The following is an 18,679-nucleotide window of genomic DNA, read 5'->3' on the forward strand; positions in this document are numbered from 1 at the left end:
CCTTCTGACCCCGTGTCCACCAGTGCTGGGGCTTGAAGGGTTAAATCCCCGCTCAGGATTGTAACTGGGAGTCGTGTGGCAATCTGTGTGTGTCCCACGTGAATGTTTTGACCCCCCCTTAGCCCAGTCTCTGAGGGCGGTTGTTGTTGTGGCCGTTTGGGGCAGTTTTTCTGTATGCGCTCCTTAGAGCTGCAGAGAAAACACTCCCCGCGGACCAGCCTCCTCATTTTGGCCCTGCGCGTTTCCCTAACAATGTCAGCAGGGGGAGCTGTTGCCCCACGGAGCGCTGCGGCTGTGGAGCGTGGGGAGGGCGGCCCCTTTTCAAACCCGGAAGGGAGAGGGACGGCGCGTATCCGGCCACGTCCTTCGCCTCGCTCTCGACGGCGTTCCTCCAACCGATTGTCTAACCGTATAAAGAGATCGATAAGCCCATCTAAATCCCGTGGTTCCTCCTTAGCTACCAGATGCTCCTTCAGGACCAATGACACTCCGTTTATGAAGGCAGCGCGGAGCGCAACGTTATTCCAGCCGGACCTCGCAGCCACGATGCAGAAGTCGACTGCATATTCGGCTGCGCACCGGTGCCCCTGTCGCATTGACAGCAGCATTGTTGAAGCGGTCTCTCCTCTGTTAGGGTGATCAAACAATGTTCTGAACTCCCCCACAAACCCAGTGTATACTGATAACAACTGAGTTCTGTTCCCAGAGCGCCGTAGCCCAGGCGCGTGCCTTACCCCGAAGCAAATTAACAACATAAGCCACCTTGCTGGCGTCAGACACGTACATCACGGGTCGTTGTGCAAAGACGAGCGAACACTGCATCAGAAAGTCCGCGCACGTCTCCACACAACCCCTGTACGGCTCAGGGGGACTTATGTATGCTTCAGGGGATGGTGGGGGGGTTTGTTGAACGACCAGTGGAATGTTAATACCTGGCACCGGGTCGGCAGGAGGAGGAGCCGCAGCAGCGCTCTGATCGCGCGCTTCCACCTGTGCGGTGAGAGCCTCCATCCTGCGATTAAGGATGACGTTTTGCTCGGACATCAAATCCAGCCGAGCGGTAAAGGCGGTGAGGATTTGCTGCAACTCACCGAGCACGCCTCCTGCAGATGCCTGTGCACCCTACTCTTCCATTGGCTGTCCAACAGATGGATGACGCCCCTCGGGATCCATGACGCTGGCCGAGATATCCTGTTGTGAAAGTGTAGTGACACGGACCCACAACAGGAGGCGCAAATGAACGGTCAATAGATGAGCCAAAAAGTAACAATTTAATGTTGTGAAGGTGCACAACGAATACACAGACAATCACAGAATATGATAACAGTCAATGTTGTGTAAGGAGGGAGCACCTCCACCTCCAATCACACACTCGTGCAGCTCCTGTGTAACTTTGCGCACCTACAGTAGGACGTTAAGGGCGTCTGGCCAGCTTTACTTAGATGTTCCAAGGTCAAGATATAAACACTGGGGTGATCATGCTTTCGCGGTAGCTGGCCCCAGACTGTGGAATGAGCTACCTCTTGAGTTACGTACTATTCCTGACCTAGCACTTTTTAAATCTAAGTTAAAGACTTATTTATTTAAACTGGCTTTTAACACTTAGTGGGGAGGTGACATGTTCTGTTATTTTTATGTTCTTTTTTTTTATGTGTTTTAAAATTTTATTTTATATGTGTTTTATTTTGTAAATTTGTGTTTTTAATGTTAAGCACTTTGGACACCAGTCGGTGCTGTAAAGCGCTTTATAAATAAATGTTGATTGATTGATTGATTGAAACAGTCGCGACCCACGCCGGTCCTCTGGTTGACAGCTGCAACACAATAGCACTTGGAATCAATCAATAAAGGCAGAGAATGTTACCTCCATTGAAGTACGATATCTCGGCAACGAGGTGGAGATGACGTCTGGTCTTTATGGAGTGAGATGATGTAGAGTAGATGGGTGACAGCTGTCAAGAGATAATGAGTGACAACTGTCACCCCCGGCTGTGTCCGTGGCGGCAGCGCCCTCTCGTGCCTGAAGCCCGCACTTCAGGCAGGGCGCCCACTGGTGGTGGGCCAGCAGTACCTCCTCTTCTGGCGGCCCACACAACACATCCATTGGATTCTATGACATGTGACATATGCTACCCTGTAACATGATAGCTAAGTATGATACATGATGCAAACTATTCCTTTTTAAAACCATATTCACCCAACTAATAATTTGCATCGCTTTTTACCAAAATTGGAGCAACTTTAACTTTTGACCCCTGTACAAATTGAAATTGACCTTTGTCACTGTTCTTGCTGTTTTTACCTCATAACAACATTCATTCACAGATAGTCCAAACTATACCTTTTTGGAATCTTTATGATCAGACAAATAATATGGAATACCTTTCAATATGATTGGAGCATTTTTAAATTTTGACCCCTGTGTAATACTTCAATTGACCCCTACTTGGCCGCCTATTAAAAGTTCACGTGGGTACCCGGCATTTTTTAAAAGAGTAATGTCTAAGGAGTATGTGTGCCAAATTTGGTGCTTGCATCACCATTTGAAGGATCCCTCACTAAATATTCACTTATCTGCTGCACTACGGAGGCAACCCACGCAAACAAGGGGAGAACATGCAAACTCCACACAGAAAGGCCACAGGCGGGAATTGAACCCATGACCTTCTCACTGCAAAGCAACAGTGCTAACCACTAAACCACCGTGCTGCCCTAAGACGGTTTTCTTGTGAAAAAAATGCTTGACAAGATTATTTTTTCTATTTAGATAAAAAATTAAGTCAAATTTTCTTTAAGCAAGTCTTTTTTTTACTTTCTTAGATATGGGTTTTTTGCAGTGCTGATGGCAAGCAGATTTCCCTTGTTTGTTTTTTTCTTCCATGTTAGTCTTTGCAGTCCAGTGTGCCAACTGGGATTTTTTCCTTTACAAATGTGCTTGTTCAAGGGGGTCTGATTGATACCTTGCTCGGGTGTAGCACCTTGAGATGGCTTATGTTGTGATTTGGGCTGTACAAATCAACTTAAATTGAATGCAATGAAAACTAGAGAGCAAGCTCACAGAACAATGCTACCCACCCAGCCAAACTAGTTGCTTGCATGTACTGTTGGAAATCTTTGTGACAAAACAAACTGCAATAAACTGGTCAAGATCTGTACTGAAGAGCCCAACAGGTCTGTTTGTACATGTCACTGAAAAATTATGCATTCAGCCTAATTATTTCCTCCGAAGATGTCTGACCGCAAACATTTTCCTTCATACATGTCTCCATGTGGTTGTGCTACCACTGTATGAATTTTGAGTAAATCCATAAACCGTTTATTGACAGTTATGCTTAAAAGTTCAGTATCATGTGATGCATTAATGACACATAAGAGTCCAATTATCGGCCCCAACTCTGTCAGAGAGAGTGACAATTATAAGTCTTATGGGCAGATGGATGGACAGTTTCAGTCCAATATACCCACAAGCATTTGTTTGTAACTTATGATTACACTATATAGCAAATAATCAATAGCCATTTTCAATAACTAACAAATTGTAAGAATCATTTAGCTGCAGTCCTATGAAGCCTGTTGAGTTTTTTGCACCGCATTGCATGTAGGGAAGCCGCCTCCATTTTGGGTGGTGATGCTGCCATGTTACGACTCAACAGTGTTACCGACTGACACGCAGCGAGGACACATAGGTTTCTTGCAGCTAAAGAGTTGGATTTTGTATGGAAAAAGGAAGAGAAGAAGGTGAAAGACAAAAAAAAAGGGATCCCGCAGCAAGGTTAGCATAAATGCTAGTCCGCAGATTAGCGGAACTGCGCCCACCACTGTTCTAAATGCACAGATTGCATATTAAGAACTGTAATTATAACATTTTTAGGTACATTAAGTACAGCTTTGTGTGGTTTGGATTTAAAGGAAACATATTTACACTCAATTTTGTTCAATTGTACCGGACAGTTTAAACAAATGGACGCATTCAGTCGCGTGCACACATCCAACAGTTTCACGATTTAAACATGTCGCCCGGCAGAAAGTAAGCAGCTTTTGTATACATTCAAATGTCCACCGAGACTGAAGTAGAGGAAACGACTCAGTGTTCCGCCAGAGCTGCCTGGAGACCAGCTGTTTGAGAAAAGTAAACATGAGAGCGGGCGGCGGGAGTTCCTAACTTCCTGCATTGTTAGCCACAAACTGCGTCACTGCTGCTGCTGCTGCACACACATGTACACACACACATACACACAAAGAACAAAGTCCTCTGGAAGGTCAAATACTGTCATCATCCGGACGCCACTATTAAAACTGGGATCGAAACTTTGATGTATGAGGGAAAAGAAAAACAAACATGTTCAAATACACTTTGTTCACCTTTATTTTGTAAGCATTTCCAAATGAAATAGAAATTTTAAAGTTCTGTACCCTGTGGGTGTGATTTTACTTAAAGCCTATTTTTCTTCTCTTTCATCTCAAAGAAAAAAAATTAAAGGATCAGGAAATAATACAGGATGGTGCTTAAAGCTGGAAACTATTAATACAATAACATGCTCTTGGAGGGCGGTATGCATTTTAAGAGGCCCAACGTCCATGCCCTGTCACCCAAAATGACAGATAATAGCCCGAGTTAGACGACGGAGTGGTCACTCTGCTGTAAAACCAGCAGCCCTCCATTGAATAAAACCAGCGTTTAACCCCGGTGCAGGAAGTTCTGCGAGTAGCGATGGTGCCTGCAAACGCACGTACGTGAAGATCCTGTTTGTGGACTTCAGATCAGCGTTCAACACCATAAACTCTCCAACCTCTCTGTGCCAGCTCCCACCTGTCAGTAGATCTCCAACTTCCTGACAGACAGGACACAGCAGGTGAGGCTGAGGAGCATCATATCCAGCACACAGACAATCACCACTGAAGCCCCTCAAGGGTGTGTGCTCTCCCCAGAGCATGACACGGGAGTGGATTTTCACTCCCGTCCCATCCTGCTCCCAGAAAAAAAATCCCATCCTGTCCCAATCCTGGACTGGAGTAAAAAAATAAATCCCATCCCGCTCCCACTCAAAATCAGTCCCACTCCCATCCCACTCCCGTATGTCTCACGCCGTGATGATCAATCAGGGACTGAATATGTAGTGACGTGGAGATGTCTGGAGTTTGACTGAAGATGTGAACATGTCCTGTATCTGGTAGCAGCCTGTGAGCAAGACTTATGTCTCTTTTGTCCTTTATTTCACAATTATGACAGAGTTTTTGGAGCGAGCAGCAGCACCACAGCAGGGGGAGCGGAGTTTCTTTTTATTTTTATTTCACGTGCGTGTGCGAGCGAATCGTCTGTGAAGAATATTTTACTAATTAACTACACAGATGTATAATAAAACAAATGGTGACTGGTTTCTAAACACAATTATGACAGAGTTTTTTGGTGGAAGAGCGAGCAGCAGCAAGCAGCGGAGTTTCTTTTGTTTTGTTTTTTTTAATTGTTTACATGTGCGCGCGTGAACGGGACAGTTGGTCCTCAAGTTGGGTCCTGCAGAGGCGGAAGGACCGCTGAAAGCAGCCGTCATCCAGACTCAGCTCCTGCAGCAAATGATGATACTCTGTGTATTGGGAGCTTTTCACAACAACTCGCTCCGTGTGATCAAGGTCCGTCATGTTAACTTGACTGACAACCGGAGCCTGCGAGCGGAATGGAAGCTCCTCCTATTTGATGACACACCAGGGTGAATTTTCGCAGCAAAAAGCAGAGCGACACACCGGGCGAAGGAGGCGCATCCGTCGCCACGCGACCCCCGCGAAATTGTAGCGCCTGATCCCGCCCGGTGTGAACGCGTTTTGGTTGTTTTAAATAGATGAAAATCAGCATCTATTTTTGGCATTCCCGCTCCCGTTCATTTTTATTCCCGACCCATGGGAATTCCCGAAAAATGTCATCCTCTACTCCTCACTGCTCTTCTACCGCTACTGCACCTCAGGGAACCCCTCTGTTAAACTCCTGAAGTTTATGGTTAACACCACCATCACTGGACTGATCCAGGATGGTGATGATGCTGCATACAGACAGGAGGTGGAACAGTTGGTACTCTGGTGTGGTCAGAACAGCCTGGAGCTGAACCCACTCAAGACTGTGGAGATGATAGTAGACCTCAGGAGAAACCCCCATCACCCATCTCCATTCTCAACAACACTGTGCCTACTGTGGACACTTTCCAGTTCCTGGGATCCACCATCTCCCAAGATCTGAAGTGGACCTCCCACATAGACTCATCAGGAAAAAGGCACAGCAGAGGATGTACTTCCTCAGACAGCTCAGGATGTTCAACCTGCCTCAGGAACTGCTCATCATCTTTTACACAGCTATCATCCAGTCTGTCTGGTGCATCTCCATCTCTGTTTGGTTTCCCTCTGCCTCCAAACATGGCAGGCACAGACTTCAACAAACTGTCAGGTTTGCAGATAAAAACATCATCTGAGCCAGCCTCCATCCAGGACTTATACCAGTCCAGGACCAGGAAGCGAGCTGGTAACATCTCTGCAGACCCGTCACACTCTGGAAAAACAAGGTTTAAACTCCTCCCCTCTGGTCAACATTACAGATCTCTGTACATCAAAACCACCAGACACAGGAACAGTTTCTTTCCACAGGCTGTCACACTGATGAACAACTTAACCTGCCAAAAAAACCTCACTAATTCATCTACCTCATGTACAATATAACTTCAATCTGTTTGTCTGTTTCACATATTTTTTTTCTTATTGCACATTTTATTTTACTTCCACATTTTGTTACTGTGAATTATTCTATTTGTACATGCCGTACAGAGAGAGTGCAGCTCAACCTGAAGTCAAACTCCTTGTATTCTTGTGGATACTTCACAAATAAAGGCTATTCTGATTCTGATTCTAGGTGGCAACAAAGTTAAAAACTGATGATTGGTACATTAAATACATCTAATTAACTCACCTTATTTGTTTATTTCATCATTGCTGTACACAAGGATTGGTCTTCAAAACACAAGATGAACATTTTGAAAAGCTGGCATTCGCCCTATTGACGTATCCCATAATCCCTTGCACGCAAAGAGTCGCTGCAGTCAAAACAACAGAGAATCCACATGATGATAATTGCAAAAGAATATTATACTGCAAAATGTAATTTTTTTATGCTTTTCGTCACGTTAATAAGAGACTGCTGCATGATACCCTGAAAACTTGCTAAAACAATTATAACAAATAATCCGTGTCTGCTACGTTTAATCTGCATGGAATTTAATAAGCGCAAAACGAATTTCAGACATATTATATATATTAGTCTGGAACAAAGAGGACAAACAGTGTTGTAAGAACAATAATCAAGACGTTAAAGAGCAAACTTCACTTTCTCCCAGAACGACATGATCAGGAAGCGACTGTAGCTCACAGCAGCTCCCATTGAAAATAACGGAGAGACAGCCTGTGATTCTCGCATGTTTACATAAAACAAACGCAATAACAACGTCTATAAACCCAGAGAATATATTCATGAGAGTTTTAGGCACAATATAATAATAGTTTTATGTTGCGATGTTAATGCTGTTGTCCGTGTGCAGCTGTTAAAGTGCAGCCCGCTCAGAGCGTCTCAAAGCAGTTCTCAATGTTACTGAGATCCCGCAGCGTAAATAAATTACTCAAGTTCTTCTGCATATGTCAAGATGGGGTCTTTCTATGATCCACAATAAGGCTTTTTGCAGCTCTACCATGATTCCGCACCCCCCTACAGCTGAAAGACGGGATTCTCCAGAGTCGAGTTGAAGCATGTGACAGCGCGCTGTGGAATTAGCATTTCCGGTGTTGATGATAGAAACGCCTCAAGAGTAGACTGTGGGAACATGTGACAAACTGGGTCAAAAAGGCAAAACACTGAAACGCCGCTGGTCACATGATCACTGCATGTGCCTGGAAAATAACTGAAGTTAAAACTGGAGATAATAAGTTAGGTTTAGTATCCTAACAGAGTACACAGACTCATTTTTTCCACCTAACTGCTTTTTAACAGATGGTAAACTGCATGACTCATTGTTTCCAAAGAGAACATGATGGATAATTTCATCATCACTGTGACATCAGCAACTGCTTACCGCCATTGTTCAAATTACATACAATGAAAAGCAAGAACTAAATATAACAATGCTAAAATGCCCTCGGCCGTATGAGCATTGTGTTCTTTATAATTTGCAGTTGTTTAATTAATTAATGAGATCCTATTGCATTACGTACAGTTTGTACATGTTCAAATCAAATCATCATTTGTTCCTGTTGTGCAACTCAAGGAATATTTGTAGATCACCGTCTGTGCATTTGCAGGTATGAGACAAATTTAGCTCCATAGGAAGTTAGCTTTGAGTTAGCAAAAGTTAGCATGCAAGCTAACGCCCACAAAATATCTTCTAAATGACTCCAGAGGTGTTATCAGGTTACAAAAACAACATTTTCAGTTTTAGAAATGTTTATTTCTCGCTAGCTTTTACATAATATACCAGAGACATCGCTCTTAGCATGTAGCTACACCATGAAGTGACATCACCATGCCAACCTTGGCGAAATGTCTCATAAATAAGTTCAGAGGTGTTACAGGGTTCCAAAAACGGCATTTTCATCTTTAGAAGTGTTTATTTCTCACTAGCTTTTATATAATATATGAGAAACATGCATATAAACACACAAAACAAAGCACTTTTGAAGAGACCAGCAACTGACGTCACGGTGCAGCTCTAATCTGACTGGCTGTCAGCTGCATCACTCAAAAACAAAATGGATTAGATTGAAAAAGAATGCAACTTTTTATCCTCATAAACACATCAAGGTTAGCCATCGTTGAACTTGTCCAAGGTCTGTTTCCCAAGAATGTTCCCTGTGAATTTCAAGAGCATGGCAGTAATAGGACTGGACTTACGCTGAGCACAGACAGATGGATGGACAGACAAAAAGCCTTCACAATATCTGATGACCATATTTGATGGCTTCAGGTAAAAACCTGATGCTGATTTATTTTTAATGAATATCTGCGTATACATGAAACTGTTGTACTGTATATGGCAGGCCAAAGAAGAGCAAGAAGACAAAAAAAAAAGTTTCACAAACATTGCACAGTTTTGAAAAGTAGTGTGTTTTTTTTGGGGGCTCAAAAAATGCCGGTGTCACCAACCAAATGGTCTCCTCTAAAAATTGGTCCGCCCTGCCTTCACTGTGCATGCATCTGAGACTGACTCTACACCCAAAGCGATCAAAGGGAATAATATGATTATTAACCATCAGATGACAAAACCTCTTAAATGATTCTAAAATCAGTTTTAAGCAGAAACTAGGCCGTTTTAAGCAGAAACGATGCGATAATCACTGAATCACTAATGACGCTCTGAAATGACACAGGCGTCAGACTCAGAAGTGCTGCTGTGGCGCTCTGATCGCTTCCCCATCTTTTATTATGAAATAATGCAGAATTTATGTGGAAATTATTGTTGTACAAAAGCTTCAGATATCTGTCGCTAAGATAGATGATGACTGGAGTGCAGTTTGAAGCAGAAACGAGGTGATAACCGGTGAACCGCGGCTGATGACGCATGTGCAGTGAAGGCAGGGGCGACCAGTTTTTAGAGGGACCGTTCAGTCTGCAACACCGAACTGCAGGAGTCTTGGGTCCCATCCACACCGAGAAGAGTTTAGATGCATCCGCAAAAGTTTTGTATACTATCAGCTTGCAGTCTGCACAGAACCGGTGTTGCCGACCAAATGGTCCCCCCAAAAAAATCAGTTCGCCATGCCATTGATCGCTTTGGGTGAAGAGACTCTGTCTCAGAAGAGCGGCTGTGGTCCGAAATGATGCATGCGCAGTGGAGGCAGGGCAGACCAATTTTTTAGGGGGGACTGTTCGGTCAGCGACACCGGGACACCAGTCTCATACACACCAGCCAAGGCCAGTGCTCATTTACAGCTGGCTTGACTCAGACCGTGCAGACTACATGTGTTGTCCAAGGACAGAGATAGGTCGCCTAACCAGGACTCAAACTCAGGTCTACATATTAGTAGCTCAACTCCTTATCCCAGACTGAGCTACCTGCTTTACAATTTTATTGCAAAGCCACACAATTTTATATCAGATAAGGAATAATAAGCTGCATGAAATTAAGATGGAATATCAGAAGAAGTTGAATTGTTCGGCAACAGAGCTGCAGCTTCCTGTTCTAACCGTATTGTGCAAAAAGCTAAAACACTGCAATATTTCCCAGTGAGACAAAGGTTTACCTGCTTAACACTACAAAAATGCTGCGTCTGCTGCTGCAAGCAAAGGAAAATCTGCTATACCAACCTGTCTGATGGTTTTTCTTCCATAAACATGAAAATGCAGCACAAAGCTCAATACAATTATATAAAAAAGAATTCCATATTTACTGTGCAAATATCCAGGTCAGGGTGCACATTAAATCCCAGTTTGCACCATCTCATGACAGTGAAAGGACAATTTTCATGGTGGAACATCACAGCAGCAGGATGCACAAAGACTACATATCTACATGTCCATTATTTCAAGGTTGTGGAGCCGATACAGTGACAAGTTCCAAATACAACCACACCTCAACACCCCAATATCCACCTCAGACATTGACAAGGAAGCTGGTTTGTGAAACCCATCACTGTCAATGATCCACAAGTACACTGTGAGCTTGCAAACATGTACAGTAAACTAACTGTGCAACCATATCCCTTCCTTTATGATTTCCAAACATCACGCAGTCGCAAGCACCGGGGCAACTCTGTGGTAACGCAATTACAATGACGTCTAAATTCAGCAAATGTTTTTCCACACCATTAAAACTTTGCTGATATTCTACATAGACATGGGCCGTTAACCAGTTTCACGGTATACCGCAGTACGAAAAAAAAGCACAGTATCAAAACCACTAAAATTTTCCGTTATACCATCCCTACGGTATGAGCGGGTCATGAGAATTCTTGACAGGCAGAGCGGAGGCAGCTGCAGCCACCCTTCCCCCTGGCGCGCACATCTGTCTCTGTTTACAAACAGTCAACTAACGTTAGCTAGCTCTGCATCATGGCTGAAGGAGGTGAAGCCTGCACTGAACTTTTCCCTCCGTCTAAAAGGCCCAAGTCAGCTTTATCGTTTTATTTTCTGTGGCATAGCCCTTCAAACCAAAAACGGTGGCAACAAAGCACCGTAGCTATGGCCTGTGCAGGATGCGGAGCGATTCAAAATACAGTGGTCCCTCGTTTATCGCGGGAGTTACGTTCTAAAAATAACCCACAATAAGCGAAATCCGCGAAGTAGTCAGCGTTATTTTTTGCAATTATTATAGACATTTTAAGGCTGTAAAACCCCTCACTACACACTTTATACACTTTCTCAAACAGCCATTAACATTTTCTCACTTTTCTCTCGTGTATAAACACTCTCAAAGTTCAAACCTTAGTAGAAAAATAAGACCAACCTGTTTTCAGGCCCAAACATTTGTTTGAGAAATAAAAATAGAACGTTTTCCTCTAAATAATTATGATGGCTTTTAGAACTAACTAATTTAATTTTAACGATCAACCTATGAGGTTGGACACATAAATTATTAATAGTGACTGACCAGTATTTCACAGTTCCTCTGACTGCGCCTCTTCGTCCTGGTGCCGTTCTGCTGTCGCGTCTTTTTCCACTGAGTGACACCTCGGTGCAGGTGTCTTTTTACGAGTGAAGAACACAGTTATGGGTAGTTGTTGGCGTTCTTTTTTCTTCTGGGCGAGAAGATTCTTATAAACAGACACGCAGAACACAATGCGCGTGCTCTGCCTTTGCGGTGCCACGACCGGCCTGCTTGATGAGGACACAGAACACAATGCACTGTAAAAAAACAAAGCATGCAAAACTAGACTAAAAAAAATCTGCGAAACTGCGAGGCCGCGAAAGGTGAACCGCGTTATAGCGAGGGACCACTGTACCCGCAAAGGATTACATGGAAGGAGCAAACTTTATCCCATCTTTGAAACCACTGAGAAGTACAAGCAGTGGACACGAGTCGTGCTTGTGGTCGACCAAATTTCTCCCACAAATATGTCAAGAAGGACAAATACATCTATTCCAAGCACTTTGTTGGTGAAGCTGGGCCAATATTGAGCATCCGGAGTTCCGGACCTTATTCCAGCCATGTTTCTCCCTAAGCAAGTAAGTCATGTTTCCCACAGGGCAGATGCTACATGTCTAAGAGTTACTATTATTTTGGTATTTTCTCTAAAGTTCAGTGGTATAGTGCTCGTAGCGGTAGACATTGCATCAATTAGTGCGCCTGAATCATGTGCGCTTCATATGCAAATAGCCATAATGTTGTTAAAGCATATTTTAAAGCTATACATAATACAGTGAAACTGCTGTATTTTTGCCCACGGTTATCATACCGTCCAAATCTCATACCGACCCATACCTAATTCTACATCAATACGTTACCATAGAATTGCCCTCTAGTAACAAACAAAAGCGAGAAGCAGCAGCTCTCTCATCTGCACCACAAGGACACACTCAAGTATCACTTGGTTGGAGTCTGAACCGTCCTCTGATGGGTAATGAAATGTACACTTATAAAATTTATTTATGACATTTGGCTGAGAGTCCAGTGGAAAAAAAAAGAGAAACATGCAGTAAGTGTTTATATGCTAAATAAACAGGACTATGACTCTGCTCACAGACATTAGCAGAGCTGCATTGCGAATGGTAATGATGCACATTTTCACACCCAGCATGCTAACACGGCAAATTTGTGGATCTGTGAACTGCAAACGTCTGTTAATGCGTAAATCTGTCAGATCTCAGCACAACACCAACTCTGAGCAGCCAATGGGCGGCGTTCAGAATTAGCACAAGAAGATATGCATTACATTCAATATGCCCCATCATCTTCAATTCTGCACATTTGTTCCAATTTGTTGCGACCGTTTCCAAGCGAACTGCTGCTGCGGAGAACAAACGTCACCACAAGGATGATCAGTGAAGGCTGGCCTCGTATTCTCAAGCTTTCTTAATTATTAATACACACACACACACACAATGTATTCTGGCGTGTTGTGGGACAAACACATGGAGGCCAACATTAAAGCCACAGCTTGTCTCCGCTGTGCTCATCACCAGGATGATGTAATAATGTGGACAAAGGCTGCCATAATGCCATTAGAATTACAACTTCACCAGACAGGCAAACTGCTCTTAAACCCAACAGGTTTGGGGAAAACTTCCCCCAAAAATAAAATAATAATAATAATAAAAATAAATGATGTCATCTGAAATAAAGCCTCAGTCATTATGGATGACTGTATTACTATCATTATTATTATTATTAGAAAAGCAACTTCTTGATAATCTAGTTTTTTTAATGCAATTTGATTACTGCTAGAAACAGAATTTTTTATTTTAATGAACATTCCCTGGGAATACGCAACTGCAAATCGAACATGTTACAGGATGCAGAATTGATACTAAACCTGGAACTGAAAAGTGGAATTAATCCAAACACATCTCACTTTACTTTACGTCCTCCGAGGCTTCAGGACACGCAGGAAGGAAATGACAACACCACATTAAATACACATCTCAGCCCAACGTGCTGAGGCCATCTGACCGTTTGATCATCAGGACAAACATCTGAGCACAACAAACCCAACAACCACTGACAAAGACAGCGTGCACGCTCACCTTTTAGATTCTTGGGGTTGTTCTGTTTGGTGCGCGGCATCTTTCCACCAGAGTTCACAGGTGCATTTCAGGGAAGGTAGATTCTAATGTTGGATCTGGAGAAGCAATGGCTCCTGAGCCACAGTTTGGGCACATCTAGAAAAGACATACAGAGTCAGAATTGGCTAAGCACGGACTCCGCCAATCAATAAGGCACTATCTGGCCTTGCAGCATTTTGTCTCTCCCACTTTCACTTGGCAGCTGTCTGTGAGTCCAAGGCTGTGCCAGTGATTGAGTTTATTCCTCAAACAGGTGCCCTGTGGCCTGGTTTTTCATGTCAAAGCAGCCTGGAACTTCTCCTGTCTGTAGAACATCATAATTGTGTGCAGTGTGGAAGTACAGTCTACGACTGGCCCAGTAAGTTCTCCCAGTATCATTAAAACCTCTGCAGCAGAGGTTGCAGTGACCCAAAAAAAAACAAAAAACTGCAGTACCTCACAGTCACTAGTTAATTTTTCAACTTCATTTGATGATGTGTTTGGTCCCAGACAGCAGATGTTTATACAGAAAACCGTGTTTCAATACTACTTCCTGAGACATGTTCACTCACGTATTTCAGATAATACCTGCGATTTGACATTGACCTAAGACCTTGACAAGACTTGTGCTGCAAGAGAATGGTCCACTGAGTTTATCCACCAATTTATAGTACTGAAACTGATCTTTGCTTTTTACCACAGCACAGCTAGCGGGCTGGCGCTCACTATGTGCCAGAGTCTGTTAACCAGTCAGTCATGCGACATTTCGCTTGTGAGCAAGATTACTTCAGTTGTACTGACTCGACTGTCACCAAACCCGGTATGCATTACGCATTGTGATCCCAAAAAGCCTATTACTTTAGGTCAAGGGTCAAAGGTCAAAGTCACTGGAGCATACTTTCTAAAACGTTTGTGAGCACAATAACTGCTTCCCAAATTGCCTGATTGTCATCAAATGTGGCATGTGTGTTAAGCACGGCGCCCAAAAGAAGCCTGTTGATTTTGGCGTCAATAAAAAAGAAAGCGGTAAGCTTATCAATGTTTGCCCTGGGCAATGTCAGTGAGCACAGACTGTTGCGTTTACCATGATGGAACAAGGTGAAGGTTGGCAGGACTGATGAGAGACACCACAACATTCTGAACATGCCCAGAATCAGAAGCACAAACTGTTTTTCAGTTACTGAAAAGGTCATATTTTTGTCCTTCTGTAGATACCTCACAGACACACACTCAAAGCCTTACAAATGAGAAAATAAAATATTCATTATTGCACCTTGTTGCTTTCTTTTGACCAATCAGGAATCAAGGCATGTTTGCAGCACTTCAGTAACCATCCATGTTATTTTAGAAGTTGACTGGTACATCATACCCATCGAACACCCCCAAAATCTACAGGTTGCACTCATTGCTGCACCGGGCACTGCACTGTAAGCTGATACGACTAACAAGGTAATAGACAAGTATGCTTTTTATAGGGTGTGATGATCAGCTGACCCCTAAAATCCCCACTTGATTGGGGAAAAAAAATATGTATACACGGCTGAAGGCAAACTGGATCAACAACAACATTTAATCATTTACCCTTGCATGGGGAAACTATGTTCAGGTTCCCGCCCTCTGGTTTGGAACACAGTGCTTGCTGTACAACCGTCAATATCTTGGCACCGAACAAGTCATCACTCTCGAAGGGCAACACCCTTGGTGTTCTCCTGCGCTTTCCTCATTTGCGGAGATGAAGCCCGATACATCGCCATCATAGCATGCTACCCTCCAATGAAAGGGAACTGCAGTTACTCCCACATCACCCGTCTCCAGCACATAGATGGTGAGTTTCGAGAGTTGCGGTTGGACCGGTTTTCTGCCTGGGTGGTTGCATTCCAGGATATAAAGTGGTGCTGTCTTGTGGTGGATGTGGTGACGTGTGGCACCAGAGCATGTTCTCAGACTTGACCTGTAGTGAATGCAGTCTGAAGGCAGTGACTGCATAGGCACAAATCATGTTAATACACTGATGTTGAGTACGAACTACAATACTGTCCAATCTTCTTGTTTCTTTGGTGTTGACAGTTGGAAAGCTTTGGGGTCAGAAGTGGGATATTTGAACTACAGGGTGGTACAAGAAAGATGCCCTATATTCTTTTAGATCTCATTTTTTACTCAGATGAGATATTTTGTAAATTCTCTCACCAAACATTAGCAGAATGATGGGAGATTATGTCCTTCAAATCTGATAGAAATTGAAACATTTTTGGTGGTCTGTCCTTAATAGTTGATAATATGTTCTATCCAGGCTCCTCTTTGACGAATAACTGCAGCAACATGAACGTTGAAATTTTTGATGACTCGTCCAATCATGCCAGCTGGTATGTGCCTGATTTCGCTTCTTATGTTGACATGATTGGACGAGTCATCGAAAATTTCAACGTTCATGTTGCTGCAGTTATTCGACAAAGAGGAGCCTGGCTAGAACATATTATCCACTATTAAGGACAGACCACCAAAAATGTTTCAATTTCTATCAGATTTGAAGGACATAATCTCCCATCATTCTGCTAATGTTTGGTGAAATAATTTTCAAAATATCTCATCTGAGTAAAAAATGAGATCTAAAAGAAAATAGGGCATCTTTTTTGGACCACCCTGTAGTTCAAATATCCCACTTCTGACCCCAAAGCATTCCAACTATCAACACCAAAGAAACAAGAAGATTGGACAGTATTGTAGTTCGTATTCAACATCAGTGTATTAACACGATTTGTGCCTATGCAGTCACTGCCTTCAGACTGCATTCACTACAGGTAAAAAATGAGATCTAAAAGAAAATAGGGCGTTTTTTTTGGACCACCCTGTATAACATTGATTCCAAGACAGAATAAAACAAGTTTTTTTAATCTGTAGGATGCATCACCTCAGTGGCTATGAATTATTTTTGACTGAAAATGTAAATATCTATATCATCACCTGTTACATTGCTCCGTTTTCAGGTGCTTGGAACGTGGGCATGGCAGAAACTTCTTATATAAAGCAAAAGGCATGGAAAACAGTGTTTCTTGAAAACTTGCAAGTTGAACTATATTCTGGTGAACCATATTAGCTCTCTGAAAAGGTGGATTGTGACCCCTTTAACGATACAGCTGATTTCAAGTTAAAACATGGCAAGGAAGATTTATTTTTTTCTTCATTGCAGTGTGAATAAAATTCCGCAAGCTTCTGTGCCCATTGTGGTTTGGCATTCCAGGCAAAACCATCTTCATGCTGTCACTGCCCCCCTTCCATCAAAACAAGATTCTCATCATGCACAACCAGCTACAAAACAAGAGCTCACCTCTGCACGTGCAGATCAGAAGAAACGCTGTTAAATCATGTGTCACTGAGTCGTTTTTTTGTGCAATTCTTGCGCCATATCCCCAATAACACCCCGGCGCAGTGCAGGGAGCAGCAGTTGCTCCAGCCTTTTGTTTCCCCTTCAACGATATTACATAACTACAACTGGATGATGATCTTATGATGATCTTTCTCCGGAACACTTGGCGCATGTGGCGCTACGGCAATGACATCATCTCCTGGCAGACGGTGCACCTTTAAGGTCGTCTCGCAAATCACACGACAACAAACATGCAGCAGTCTCACCTGTCTCCTGCGCAAACGGTGCGCAGTGTTCAGTGCAGCTGGCGGGGGAGACGTGGCGTGCACATTTTCTCCGGCGTGTTTCTCAGCGCGTCTTGCCAGCAGGGAAACACCCAGACACTGCCACAAACAACAAATCCGAGCCAAAGCTCCGCTGTGACGTCCCAACCCGCTCAGGCGGGATTGCACCTGCAGGTGCACGCGCTGCGAGTGCTGGTCTGGGAGTTTGTTTTTTTTTGTTCGTTTGTTTTTTAATGCTGCAGAGGCGCCTGTGCGACGCGTCATGTGTGCGCAAAAACAAATGCACGGGGTGAAGTCAGCAAAAATAAAGACGTGGGAATGGCGTGTTTGTGTGTGTGTGTGCGCGCGCCCGTTGCAACACATGAACGCCCTGGGAGGAGTCAGGGAAAACCCCTCACCGTCCCTGCAGCAGCTCTCCGTGCGCGGAGACACTTCCATGCGCTCGTTTGCAAACAAAAAAAAATGCGCATTATTCAAAAACAAACGACAATAAAGGCGCACGTGAGGTGACCGAAAGGGGTTCTTCTTTATACCGTGCAAACAAAGAGCTGCGGTTCACTGCAGGAAAAAAAAGTCCCCAAACAAAACCACGCCAGAACCTAAAAGTGGCGCAAGAAAGGCGCCGCAAACTTTAAGGACAGGCCGAAACGGACAGCAAGCAGAAGCGTGTCTGCTTCCGCCGCCGCCGCAGCAGCTCCGGCGACGGAGAAGAGCAGCGGCGCGTGTGTTCGTACGCACACGCGTGGTCGGTTTGAACCTACCTTTGGTTTTGTTTGTTTGTTTGTTTGTTAGGAGCGAGGACCAGCTCGGTGTTTTCTGTCTTCACCGTCTCTCACTTTCTATTGCAGGAAACAGTCAGACTCACTGACGTCACGGGGGTCCCGTCTCCGCCTCCCGGCCACGGGGTCTCCTCCGCGGGCAGCAGGGGGCTCCCGACGGCCGCTCCGCGCAGTCCCCGAGCGGAGCCGCGTCCTGCCGCCGCAGCCGCCTGTCGCGGCCCCCCCTGCCCTGTCGGCGCCCCGGCCTCTCTCTCTCTCTCTCTCTCTCCGGCACGTAGTTCAAGACTGACGGTTTTCCCGGAGGTTCCTTGTCGTCAGGTCACGTTGTGTCTCTCCGCCGCTTCCGACCGGGTTTTCCCATGTTCAGGGGCAAGACAGCGCGTGTCCGAGTTCCACGACCCGTCCGTCATCACAGCGACTGTTATTTACACACAAACATTCTTACTTTTATGTGATTTATTGTACGAAAAAAGTTTGTGCTCCTCTTGAGCTTTTACTAATTTCTATTTTTATGACATAAAAAAAAGATTCG

The 18,679-nt window shown here is 44.1% G+C and overlaps 1 protein-coding gene across 2 annotated transcripts in view; it reads right to left on the reverse strand.

Annotated features, from left to right (window-relative positions):
• The window catches only part of hivep1 (HIVEP zinc finger 1), a 147,423-nt gene extending 129,152 nt beyond the window's left edge, over positions 1 to 18,271 (reverse strand). Inside the window, exons 1-2 of one of the 2 annotated variants that reach the window (XM_034161101.1) lie at positions 18,130 to 18,271; positions 13,703 to 13,837 (exon numbers count right to left, since the gene is read on the reverse strand). In XM_034161101.1, coding sequence (XP_034016992.1) covers positions 13,703 to 13,742 — 40 coding nt within the window. In that variant the 5' untranslated portion in view covers positions 13,743 to 13,837; positions 18,130 to 18,271. Of the gene's footprint in view, positions 1 to 13,702; positions 13,838 to 17,045; positions 17,171 to 18,129 lie in introns of those variants that run through there. The other variant, XM_034161102.1, reaches the window with a different exon arrangement.
• Positions 18,272 to 18,679: the final 408 nt, after the last annotated feature.

The sequence above is a fragment of the Thalassophryne amazonica genome, chromosome 20 (assembly GCF_902500255.1).
Source record: "Thalassophryne amazonica chromosome 20, fThaAma1.1, whole genome shotgun sequence".
Classification (NCBI taxonomy): Eukaryota; Metazoa; Chordata; class Actinopteri; order Batrachoidiformes; family Batrachoididae; genus Thalassophryne; species Thalassophryne amazonica.